Genomic DNA, 13,439 nt, shown 5'->3' with positions numbered 1-13,439 from the left:
TTCGGTTATCTGTCCAAGGGTGTGTTCAGTTAATTTTTCTTCTGGTTCTCGGACAGTTCATGGTTTTTCCTTTTAACTTGTCGTTCTCCTCCTATTGCTCTGGGACTAAAACTGAATTGCTCAGTGGCCTGGAGGTGGGTATAGCCTGCTGGGAGGAGCTGACTTTTTGGTTGCCATAGTGTCAAGCCTCCTAGAGACAGCAGCATATACCCAAGGTTCTGTGTCCCCCAATGGATCCTTCGAGAAAGAGATTTTACGGTAAGTCTAAAAAATCTCCTTATCTTATGAGTCCAAATTTACAATTTTATGCCCTGCTATCTGACACTTAAAATCAGATTATATATATTTATTTAAAAGTTTTATATAACAATATAGTAATACAATGATACATACTCACATTGGATTAGATTTATCACAACCTGTGCTGAGGAAAAGTGCACTAGTTGCTCACAGAAAGCAATCAAATTAAAACTTTAACCCCTTGCCACAAAACACAGTTTATAAACTGTGCTGCAGCAGGGTTATGAAGCGCTCTCATCATACCTGCACGGTCACGGCTGCTAGCAGCAGCCAGGACCCGTGGCTAATGCTGGAGATTGCCGTTCAGGCAGCTATCCGGCATTAACTCTTTAGACGCGGCGATCAAAGTTAATCGCCCCGGTGAAAGCGAAAGCTTCCCGGCTGCTCAGTTGGGCTGATCGGGACAATCGCGGTGAAAACGTGATGTCCCGATCTGCTAGGACGCATCAGGAGGGTGCCTTACCTTCCTCCTGTGTGTCCGATTGGCAATTGATTGCTCCAAGCCTGAAATCCAAGCTCGAGCAATCGACCGCCGATAACACTGATCAATGCAATGGCATTGATCAGAGTATTGAATCAGTGTACTGCATGTTATAGTCCCATATGAGGGCTATAACATTGCAAAAAAAGTGAAAAGTTGATAAAGATGATTTAACCCCTTCCGTAATAAGTCTGAATGACCCCCCTTTTCCCATTAAAAAATCTAAAAAAATAAACATGTGGTATTGCTGCATGTAAATGTCTGAACTATAAAAATATATCTTTAACTAAACCGCACGGTCAATGGTGTAGGCACAAAGTCCAAAATAGCGTATTTTTGGTCACTTTTTATACCATAAAATTAATCAAAAGTGATCAAAACAAATTATACCGATTAAAATGCTCCGATCACAGCGCAAAAAATGAGCCCTCACACTGCTCTGTATGTGGAAAAATAAAAAAGTTATAGGGGTCAGAAGATGACTATTTTAAACGTATTCATTTTCGTGCATGTAGTTATGATTTTTTTCCAGAAGTACGACAAAATCAAACTTGTATAAGTAGGGGATCATTTTAATCAGGGGCCCTCAAACTTTTTAAACAGGGGGCCAGTTCACGGTCCCTCAGACCGTTGGAGGGCCAGAGTTAACAAAAAAAAACAATGCAAAAATTCCTATGCACACTGCATATATCTTATTTTGAAGTGAAGAAACAAAACTGGAATAAATACAATATTTAAAATGAAGAGCAAGTAAAGTTAAATCAACAAACTTACCAGTACTTCAATGGGAGCTGGGTAGTCGTCCCCCCCCCCCCCCCCCCCCACATTAGGTGCAATATAGTACCCCCTCACATTAGGTGCAATATAGTAGCCCCCCCCAATTAGGCTGGCTGTATGTTCCCCCACATTAGGTGCAATATAGTCCCCCACATTAGGCTGGCAGTACGTTCCCCCACATTAGGCTGGCAGTACGTTCCCCCCACATTAGGTGCAATGCAGTCCCCCATATTAAGCTGGCATTATGTTCCCCCACATTAGGCTGGCAGTATAGTCCCCCACATTAGGTGCAATATAGTCCCCCAAATTACGTTGGCACTATAGCTCCCCAAATTACGTTGGCAGTATGTTCCCCCACAGGCATACAGCCTCCAGCGATACAGTATGGCTGAAGGCTGTATGCCTGTGTACTGCCCCATTTCAGTGTTCCGACCACCGCTCCGGCCATAGCAGGATCGGCGGTAAGAACACCGAAGGGACGTGCCGTGCCGCTGGTTAAAACTTACCTCCAGCGCGCGTCCTTGCTTCTTCTCTGCTTCTCCGCTCGGTTGCCATGGGCGCACGCATGGGACGTCGGTGACGTCGCTGCGTGCGCCTGTTCACGGCGGTCTCCGCGTTTTTAAAGTAAATGCGGGCCGCAGGGACTTAACAGAGGCATCCTTGTGTTCCAAAAGCATCTTTTGGAACACATGGATGTCCTGAGTCAAAAATGTGGCCCGCTGGCTGTAGTTTGAGGACCCCTGATTTTAATCGTATGGAACTACAGAATAAAGATAAGGTGTCATTTTTACCGAAAAATGTACTGTGTAGAAACGGGAGCGCCCAAAAGTTACAATGTCATTTTTTTTGTTCCTTAAATTTTTTTGCACTGTTGTCATTACAAAGTAGAATTGGTGGCGCAAAAAAATAAGCTATCATATGGATTTTTATTTATTTATTTTTTTGTTCAAAATTGAGAGGGTTATGATTATTAAAAGTTAAGGAGGAAAAATGAAAGTGCAAAAAAACGCTTGTTAAGGGGTTAAAAATGTTTGGTGGGTTGGCCACGGGTCAAGTAGCATTATCATTAAATAGCCTAGAAGCCCTGATCACTCCTTTCTACAGTTACTTAATATGCCGTTCTGTTCCAGAAATAAGGGTTCATAATTTGACAATTCAGGGAATCTGTCAAATAAGTGAGAACTTTTAATAATCAGATGATCAAGGGGGTGTGTATAAAGCAGCAAGACCTTTGTAACTTGACCCTGAAAAATACAGACAATTTCATTCATTGCTTTGGGCGACTGGTCAACTTTTTCATTTGCACAGGTTTTGATATATTCCCCCCCCCCCCCCCCTTGTTGTCTCCTAGTTTAGACATCATTCTAAACGTAAAAAGGGTCGCCTATAAACGGAGTATGGCCTCAAACACTATGGGGGAGATTTATCAAATCCTGTGCAGAGGAAAAGTTGCCCATAGCAACAATCAGATCGCTTCTTTCATTTTTAAAAGGGCCTCTCAAAAATGAAAGAAGCTAACTGGTTGCTATGGGCAACAGGTCACCTTTTACTCTACACAGGATTTGTACAGCTGCATCCATATTGGGGTAGATTTATCAATTTGGGGAGTTTTTGTAATATCCTGCCTGCTTGCCACTTTGTATGTCAGATCATATTTTAAGAGATCTTTTGGCCTTAAGCACACCCACCATATATGCAAAAATAGTCCCCTCAGATAAACCTCTTCAACAGTACATCCAAATGAAGGATAAGCTTTGTAATAAGGACATGTTAAATGTACTACATTTAAGTTAGCTTTTGTAGCTCCTTGCTCCATATGCTAAGAACGTTCTATGAGAAAGTATAAATACTGTATCCCACTCTGAGCCAGAAATGACAAACTCCATTTCCCAGGACCCAGTATAGGAGGGCGTGCTATGGGTAATTGCCTCAAAAAGGGAAAATACTTATAAAATAATTACAAAATGACTTAAACTCTTTAAATGCAAATAATGCTAACAATTTAGTGGGTTATGTTAGAATTCTGTTGCTCACATTGCTGTTTGGACCCAAAATACACAACTGGACTGTGTAAACATGACATAAGCTCTGAAGTTTCTGGGCTGAGCATGGAATCTGTGTACAGTATATCTGTAGTTAGACCCACTTGGATGGATACAGCTGAAACTCAGTGGTAGCCTGACCCTATCTGAGTAGGTGTTGTTATGCAACTACATTGTTTCTGATCTAACATAAACATTGGCAAATGACTAGAACAAAAATAAAGTCTCATCACAAAATGTAAAGGACAGATATACCCATGAAAAATATAAATGTCTGGCCACAACATCTCAGATATAAAGATAGTGGTAACAAAACTTCCAGAGAGACAGACTCTCTGCATACATGTAGGGGGTGACACGCTGCGGCCGACACGCCTCCTGTACGGGAGAGCCGCAGCAGAGGTCCCAGCGTTCGGACCCCCCGTGATCAGACACTTATCCCCGATCCTGCAGATACGGGATAGGTGTTTAGGGCTGCAGATCTCCTTTAAATCTCAAATGATGAGGATTAATATTACGGTAATCATGCATTTCCAACAATTGTTCATATTAATTGTAATCCTTTTTTATGTTTTGCTTACTTTTTGCCACAGAAATCCAGCTCCTCTACCACTACAAATGAAAAAATCACAAAATTGTATGAATTGGGGGGTGAACCAGAGAGGAAAATGTGGGTGGATCGCTACCTATCTTTCACAGAAGAGAAGGCAATGGGCATGACTAATCTACCTGCTGTTGGGAGAAAGCCCTTAGATTTGTACCGTCTCTACATGTCTGTCAAGGATATTGGTGGACTCACCCAGGTCTGTTATAACTTAAAACAAGAAATATTTTCTTTATGGAGAAAAAAAATCCCCAAATTCTCTATTTTTTTTTTCTATTTTAATACAGGTAAATAAGAACAAGAAGTGGAGAGAGCTTGCAACAAACCTCAATGTGGGCACATCAAGCAGTGCAGCTAGCTCTCTAAAGAAACAGTACATACAGTGTCTGTATGCATTTGAGTGCAAAATAGAAAGGGGAGAAGACCCACCACCCGATATCTTTGCATCTGCGGAAGCAAAAAAACAAGCAAAAATCCAACCACCATCACCGGGTATGATACACTTTTACATGCATGTGAAGATTACTACAGTGGTAATAGTTGTTCTTGTGTGTGGTAAATTGATTTTCCTTTATGTTCCACAAACTTAGCTGGCTCAGGCTCCATGCAGGGACCGCAGACACCTCAGTCCACAAGTAGCTCTATGGCCGAAGGAGGGGATCTAAAGCCCCCTACACCAGCATCCACCCCACACAGCCAGATGCCTCCCATGCCAGGCATGAGGTGAGCTACATCTTTAAAAGTAGTAAGTTTCTTTCTCACGAAAAAGGAAAAATTGTTACATAAAGGCAGGTTTACATAATCCTCAAATTTTAACCTGCCAGAAAAGCAAAATAACCTTTAGGGTATGCTCACACGTACTGCATTTTTCTGCGCATTTGCTGCTAGGTATTTTCCTACCCATTGAAGTCCCATTTGTGTTTTTATGTATAATTTTCTATTTTTTAAATTACCACTTGGTGTTAGTAAAGCCATCCTATACAGTGTGCCATGCACTTACAGCAGTTAAATAAAGTCTGCAGTGTTTGAAACAAACACACACTATATAATAACTTTATAATTTGCATAACAATCCTTCCGAAATTGGGAGCACCCCTTAAACATTTGTTGTGTTTGAGGGCTTATTACTCTTACCTCTGGTCTGCACTTGTCCTATACTTCATTTTTCGTTTTTTTTTTTTTATTTTATTTTTTTTAAACTGTTCCTTTCTTTAATGTTTTGCATAAAGGAATAACTCTGTGGGACTCCAGGATGCATATGACGGTTCAGATCCTCCTTATCAGAAACGAAATTCCATGACTCCCAATCCTGGGTACCAATCAGACATGATGGGAAGAATGCCTTATGATGCTAGCAAGGATCCATACGGTGGTATGAGGAAAGGTAAACATTGAAGTTTGCCAGTGTTATAGGATCTAACACTGAAGGTTTAAACAATATTGCGTTATTCATAAACTCAATCTCCTTTGTCTTGTTCAGGTGCTGATCCTTTCATGTCTTCAGGTCAGGGACCCAGTGGGACAATGGGAGACCCTTATAGTAGGGCTGCAGGCCCAGGTATGCCAAATATGGCTCAGCGTCAGCATTACTCTTATGGCGGTTACGACAGAGTGAGGTAACTATACCACAAGTTTTAAAATGTTTATTGAAATAGTAAACATTACACTGCCTAAATTTAACAAATTTACACTGGTTTGTCTTATTCTTAAGGCCAGAGCCTAGCCTTGGTCCAGAAGGAAGCATGGGAAGCGGTGGCACTCAGCCAAATATGATGCCTTCCAACACAGATAGTGGCATGTACTCACCAGGGCGCTATCCACAACAAAGGTAACAGTTGTTGAAGCATATGTGAAGGAAGACTTGTGCATGTTTACTTTACAATAGAGAGCCAGCGACTGCCTATGAAAATGGACAGGGGTTTAATAGCTCTATTCTTATAACTTTTGTTCAAGGCACGACTCCTACAGCAATCAGTACCCTACGCAAGGTACATCAGGTAGTCCTTATCAAGGTCAACAGAATCCATTGTATCAACAACAGGTAAGATCTTTGAATGTGTGGGAGGTATTTTTCCCCTCTACATTTTCCTTCTCCCCCTCTTATGTAGAAGTTTTGTCTTCTGTCATCAGTTTGTTAGAATTGTTGTCCATTTATACACAGATCTTTTCTATTAGCTCTCAGCAAACATGTAAAGGCGCTATCAGGATCACAAAAACATAGCTGATTTCCTCCAGATACCACACCAATCTTGGAACTAATTTTGTTTATGGTATTGTGTGTCCGTTCCATTTGAATTGTATGGAGCAGAGTTGTAATGCCACACACAACCTGAGGACAGGTGTGATGCTGTTTTTAGAAGTAGCTATGTTTTTTTATTTTTTCCAATCTTGGATAACCCTATTAAGAATTTGATTTCTTATTCTATAAGTGCTTATTTTACAAACTTTCTTATTTTTAGAACTACAAGCGTCCAATGGATGGTAGTTATGGCCCATCTTCTAAACGTCATGAAGGAGAAATATACAATGCTCCTTATGCTGGGGCACAGAGTGGACAAGGTCAACAACAGCCACAACCTCAACAGCAGCAGACACCTGGGTCAGGGGTGCAACCTCCTACTGGACAGCCTTCTCCTGCCCCAAATTCACAGCCTACTCAAGACCCTTATGGTCAATATGGTAGTGGTTATCCTCAAAGTGCTGGGGAGCGCAGGCCTGCACCCACAGGGCAGAATCAGTTTCCTTTTCAGTTTGGGCGTGAGCGGGTGTCATCTACTCCAGGGAACAACACACAGTCGCCTCTGCCACCTAGTGGTATGGGTGGCTCTACAGAAGGAACCCAACCTGGAGCCATGTGGCAAGGTCGAGGAGATATAGGCTACAATTATCAGGGGAGGTCTGTTCCTCCTCCAGCCAGTACACAAGGACCTAGTTATCATTCTGGGCCACCTCGTGCAGATGATATGGTGCATTCAGACCAGCGACTTAGCCACGAGGGCCAGTGGCCACCTCATGTTAACAGGCAACAGCCCCCCTATGTGCCTGCCCCTGGCCCACCTTTGAGCAGAGCTCCTCCACAGCCTGGATACCAAGCCTCCTCAAGCATGCCTAACCATCTGCCTCAGGTAGCTAGTCCAGCCACCCCTCGGCCACTGGAAGCCCACACCTCACCCAGCAAATCCCCATTCCTGAAGATGCAGAAAGCTGGACCCCCTGTGCCTGCATCACATATTGTGCCCAGTCCTGCCCAGCCTCCTCTTATTCGCAGGGACATAACCTTCCCTCCAGGGTCAGTGGAAGCTACGCAACCTATACTGAAGCCACGGAGACGCCTAACGGCAAAAGAAATTGGTATGTTGCTGGAGGGTAAAATGCAGTGTACGTTTTGTTGAAGTTTTCCAGTTATTACATTTACACAATAGGTACGATACAGTGAAAACAAAAAGATAAAATTATTAGCCTATGATGCCTCATGATAGTCTAGGTGCTAATGCTGTAAGCATTCCTAGATATCTCAAAAAAATATTAATTTTCTAAACAGGAAAGTAAGGATATGTAACCAAATGCTCAAAATAAATGTGTAAAATGTGTTAAGCAGTTCTTAGAGGAATTCTTTAAATTTAAGGGTCGGTGCATTGGTGTACAGAATGTTATTAAAGGATTGCCTTTTTTCTAAAAACTTGTAAAATGGATGGCCTTTTCATATTTTTTTATCTCCTTTCTTAGGTACTCCTGAGGCTTGGCGTGTTATGATGTCATTGAAATCTGGCCTCCTTGCAGAAAGCACCTGGGCACTGGACACAATCAACATTCTTCTTTATGACGATAACAGTATCATGACATTTAATCTCAGTCAGGTAAGGTTATACAAGTAACTGTTCAGCTTTTGTGGATCTTTTCCTTATAATTCCATGACAGCAAGTGACTATTTTGTTTGCTCTTGCAGCTCCCTGGGTTACTGGAGCTGTTGGTGGAATATTTCAGACGATGCCTGATTGAAATCTTTGGGATACTCCGGGAGTATGAGGTTGGAGAGCCTGCACAAAAGACCCTACTTAACCCTTCCACTCATTGCTCTCACAGCCCACTTATGGGTGATGCACAGTCCAGTGATGAGGACTGCCAACCGTTGACAGATGGTGATACCCAAAGTGAGGATGAGGGTGAAGAGGAAAGGAAGGCCTATTTAGCTCCATGTAATTCAAGTGAAGAAACTCTGCAGCATACCAGCAAGTTTGACAAACTTCCTGTAAAAATAATTCAACGGGAAGATGCCTTTGTGTTGGACTGTTCGCACCAGTTGGGTCGTCGGCAAGAATTTGATAGTGGCCTCTTACACTGGCGAATAGGAGGGGGTGACACAACTGAGCACATCCAGACTCACTTTGAAAGGCGTCCTGAGTCCTCTTTTCGTAAACGTCCTCAAACGAAGCGCCGTTCAAAGGAACAGCAAGTTCCTATTGCAGAGGATACAGCAGCTACCATAGATGATGTTTTGTGTTCCCGGTCCAGTTCTTTGCCACCAGATTCAGGAGGAATTGCTGAAGATGGCTCCGAATTTCAGTTAGGTGGTGGTCCTCCACCACGCAACAGACATGGTCTTAAAATCCTTGAGGATGAACCACGCAGCAAAGATGAAACCCCACTGTGCACACTGGAAGATTGGCAAGATGCTCTCTCTCGCCGTTGTGTGTGCATATCCAATATCTTGCGTAGCTTGTCTTTTGTGCCAGGCAATGACTTGGAAATGTCAAAGCACCCAGGACTGTTACTGCTCCTTGGGAAACTTGTGCTGCTCCATCACAAGCACCCAGAAAGGAAACAAGCACCCCTCACCTATGAAAAAGAGGAGGACAGAGACCAAGGAGTTAGTAGCAATAAGGCTGAATGGTGGTGGGACTGTTTGGAAATGTTGCGTGAGAACACACTGGTCACCCTTGCCAATATATCTGGTCAGCTAGATCTTTCCCCATACCCTGAAAGCATTTGTTTGCCCATCCTTGATGGTCTTCTACACTGGGCAGTGTGTCCATCAGCTGAGGCTCAGGATCCGTTTCTAACATTGGGTCCCAATGCAGTACTTTCTCCGCAGAGACTGGTGTTGGAGGCCCTTAGCAAACTGAGCATTCAAGATAGCAATGTGGACCTAATACTCGCCACACCACCTTTCAGTCGTCTCGAAAAGCTGTATGGGACATTGGTGAGGTTCCTAAGTGACAGAAAAAACCATGTGTGTAGGGAAATGGCAGTGGTGCTTCTAGCAAACTTGGCACAGGGCGATAGTTTAGCAGCCAGGGCTATAGCCCTTCAGAAAGGCAGCATTGGGAACCTGCTGGGATTTCTTGAGGATAGTCTGGCAGCCACTCAATTCCAGCAGAGTCAGGCTGCCCATTTACACGGACCCTCTGCTTCATTTGAACCCACAAGTACGGACATGATGCGACGGGCCTCTCGTGCCCTGCTTGCTTTGGCTAAAGTTGAGGAGAACCATTCGGAGTTCACACTGTATGAGGCCCGTCTGCTGGACATCTCAGTGTCTCCACTAATGAACTGCTCCGTGTCACAGGTCATCTGCGATGTTCTCTTCTTGATTGGCCAGTCATGACAGCTGCAGTGGATAACTTCCCAGAATGGTTTGCTCCCTTCACCGTAGAACGGAATCCTCCCTGACTGTTGATTCCTTACCCTCTTCCTTTCCTCCCTTTTTATTTATGCAAAAACTACGTCTCAATCCACTGTCCGCCCCAGAGAGGAACCCTGGTCACCCTTGTGGAATTTCCCACCCACTCATCCTCTCTGTGTTTTGGTGTTAACCAAAGCTACTGTATTTCAGTGAAATATTTTCTTTTTTTTTTTTTTTTTTTTTATTCTAGGGGAAGGGGCTCCACTGTAACTACACTTCCCTCCCCAAGTCTACTGTTAAGCCCACAACAGCCAAGGGATGGGCTCCATATTCTAAGGAGATAAAGACTTCTGAATCTTCAAGGAAGGAGAAGGATTCTCTTCTTTATCTTAAAATTAACTTGCCCTACTCCTCACCTTGCAATCTTTAGACTAGAATTTGTGTGCCCTGAACCTTTAAACAGAAGAAAAAAAAACAAAAAACCTGAAGAGACATTACCTTTTTAACTGTGCTGAGAAACCCCGCAGAATCCAATCGGAGCTGGAAAAACCCACAACCTCAGAGACTCCAGATGTAGGTTTTTAAATGGAGAGCGGCAAAGGTCGCTTTTAGTTTCCGGAGGAGAGAGAGACGCAGAGAAGTCGCTTTTCCCCCAAAGTTTCATGTGAAGCAACACCCTTACCTCTTTAAACTTAGATTGTAATAATCGGAGATCGCCTCTTATAACTGGTTTTAACCTTTAGCTTGTAGGTTGCAAGCTGCGATGTCTGTATATATATGATGATGTACATTAAAGACACACCTCTTGTATTCCCCTCAATATTTCCTCACTTAACCCTCACCACCTTCACAAGCTCTTTCTTGGATCTATGGAAAAATGGAGGAAAGGTCACGGTTACTTTCCCTAAGGCCCTTCCAACCACCTCCTAGAGGAGGAACATCTTATAGATGGTTTGACCCACAGAGCAGCAACCCCACCCATCACTTCTTCCCCCTTTCACCCTTTGTATATCCAGCAATCCTATCAACTTTTACTTTTTTCCATTTCCAATCAAGGTGTGAGTTTTTTTTTTTGTTTTTTTTTTAGTTTCAGTTCCAACAATTTTTTTCCAGCGATTTCTGCATATTTGTAGCTCTGAAAAAATGTAAATTTCAGCCTATTCCTTCTTTTATTTGTTTTATTTTTATTTTTGCTTAATGATATATCATTTATTCAGTATGAAATCTTTATACTCTATGTTCCCGTGTTAAGAATAAATGTACATTAAATCTTGTTAACAGAGTTGTGAAGAGCTTTTCTATGAGTTAAACATTCTGAAAAGTACACAATTATTAATCTTTATTTGTTTCAGCACAGTGGAAATACTTTGGCTTCTGTTTTCCTTCATTACTTTCATGATTCCAGTGCTTATCCATGTAACTTAGATATGAGAATTCTTTATATTAATACAACAACTTTGTTTACACATGATGGATACTCCACAGCGGAAAAATCTAATTGTGCAGATTTGTTGCTGACTTTTTTTTTTTAAGAGGAAAAAAAAAATGTAATTAAATATGCGGTTGCAGAATGTGCTCTGGATTTGCAGCATTCCTACAGAAAAAAAAACTGCAATAATTGTGAATGGATTACTGAATGGACTTTTTGCAGTCAGTAGGAAACATCTGTTCTCAATCGGCAGCATTTTCTTAGCATAAAGTGCAATGCTGTGCATTTGAAAACTTCACTACAGAGCAACTTATGCATTGATTTTTTTTTTTTTTTTTTTTTGTAGATTTCTGTAAATCTGATCCACTGAGTTCCTGTAAATGCTGCAACTTTTCAGTACACTAATCTTTTGTGCATACACCATACCTCCCTTATAATCTGGGTATGGTCCAACATATAGGCATAACGGCTTGGATAATATTTTTAGTTGCTTCCAGTCTGGGTTGGGGAGATACTTTAAAAGGGGTTTCAGATTTTTTTTTATTGGTCATTTGCTAATGTACTGTCTTTAGCTAACATGCTTCTGTTAACACCAGAGGCATTGTCATGTGAACTGCATCCTATCTCTGGCTTGTGGGACGTTGGATACGCATATCACGTGGTTCTTTCCCCCTCCCTGATGAACTTCCAGAAACGGGTGTACATCCTGTACAAGTTTCACATGTTGTGCAACAGCTCTAGTGAGCAGTTGAATAGCTAAGCAGTGTCTGGTAGCAGAGCTTTGTTGTGCATGTTAACAGAGTAATTTCAGCACTACTGTATATATATATATTAGACAGACATATATTAGACATAATGTATATATACATTAAACAGACTGTAACTGACGCAGTGTTTTACAGAAGGTAAGGAATTTTATGACCTGTAGTTCTTTACAAGGTGCCCTGACCACATCAAACAAATGTTCTGTACAGAGATGGGCAACATGATTAACACTGTTGGCATCACTTGGTAAGCATTCACATACATTGATGATCACTTTTCTACATGGGCTTATTTCATGCTTGTCCTGGACCATTAGAGCAGCCTTAGGTGGTTTCATTTTGGATTTTAAGGAACATATTTCAATATATTTATCATTACAATTTACTATGTTTCTGTGATGCTTTCAGGATGTTCTTTGGGAATTTATTTGCCCTCATTACGTCCTGTCATCCATACTGACGCATCATGTTCTAGTGAACTCTGTACAGTAAGTGTACAGTTTTATGTGGGGAGAGGGGGGGGGGGGGGGATACAAGGGTAGTATATTGAAAAGTTGACTTGAACACACACTATTTGATGCTTAAAGCGGGTTCCTCCCTACCTGTACAATGGAGGATCCTGCCTAGCCTTTGTGAATGGAGCAGCATTGTGCTGCACTTTCGCCGTAGTTCCTGTCTGATAGGAATTTGAGGTCTCAAACATTGAGGTATGAATTCATGAAGTACAGTATATAAAGTGTCAAAAGAAACCTTTTTAATGTGGTTGGCCAGATTATAAAATGTGGTTATTTGCTTTTTTGAAATGTACAAAAAACTTCAATAAATATCTTTGAAAATAAAGGAGTTAGTCACTTTATAGTATAATCTGGTCTTAGGCTGCTTTCACACTATATAATGTATCCGCTTTAAAGATCCGTTCAATGTTCTGTTATAAAAAAGAAACTGAAAAACGACCATTAGACTGCAGTTAGAAAATCCCATTATAGTCTATGGGATTTTTGCATTAGCAGTTTTAGCCTGTTATTAACGGACATTATTTTATGACAGAAGATAATTAGCGGGAGAAATAGAGCATGCACACTTTCTTCCGTTCATTCACCAGTCACAAAATAACGTCCGTAATTAATAGCGGGCTAGAACGGGTTAAACCGGAAAATGTAAAATTCCATAGACTATAATGGGATTTTCTAACGGCCGTATGGGATTTTTGAACGCCCGATTTTTCAGGTTTTTTATAACTGAACATTGAACGGATCTTTAAAATGGATACATTTTATAGTGTGAAAGCAGCCTAACTGTATTAAGTTCATTGTGAGGGTCCTCCATAGGCATATACTGGCTCAATGGAGGATCTGAGGGAGGAGCACGGGCACGTGATTCTCAATGCTCAGTCATATTATGGACTGGATTGCTTTTCAC

General features: G+C 41.8%; 1 protein-coding gene across 3 annotated transcripts in view; it reads left to right on the top strand.

Annotated features, from left to right (window-relative positions):
- ARID1A (AT-rich interaction domain 1A) overlaps window positions 1-12,489 on the top strand; it is a 103,513-nt gene extending 91,024 nt beyond the window's left edge. For all 3 annotated transcript variants that reach the window (XM_056557415.1, XM_056557413.1, XM_056557414.1), the window contains exons 11-20: window positions 4,194-4,403; window positions 4,492-4,696; window positions 4,795-4,927; window positions 5,434-5,588; window positions 5,685-5,820; window positions 5,916-6,032; window positions 6,158-6,245; window positions 6,664-7,555; window positions 7,931-8,061; window positions 8,151-12,489. In XM_056557415.1, coding sequence (XP_056413390.1) covers window positions 4,194-4,403; window positions 4,492-4,696; window positions 4,795-4,927; window positions 5,434-5,588; window positions 5,685-5,820; window positions 5,916-6,032; window positions 6,158-6,245; window positions 6,664-7,555; window positions 7,931-8,061; window positions 8,151-9,809 — 3,726 coding nt within the window. In that variant the 3' untranslated portion in view covers window positions 9,810-12,489. The remainder of the gene's footprint in view (window positions 1-4,193; window positions 4,404-4,491; window positions 4,697-4,794; window positions 4,928-5,433; window positions 5,589-5,684; window positions 5,821-5,915; window positions 6,033-6,157; window positions 6,246-6,663; window positions 7,556-7,930; window positions 8,062-8,150) is intronic.
- The last annotated feature ends 950 nt before the right edge of the window (window positions 12,490-13,439 follow it).

This window comes from Hyla sarda, chromosome 2, assembly GCF_029499605.1.
Source record: "Hyla sarda isolate aHylSar1 chromosome 2, aHylSar1.hap1, whole genome shotgun sequence".
NCBI lineage: Eukaryota > Metazoa > Chordata > Amphibia > Anura > Hylidae > Hyla > Hyla sarda.
Note: the sequence above shows the minus strand (reverse complement) of the source record. Positions and strands in the feature narration are given on the sequence as shown.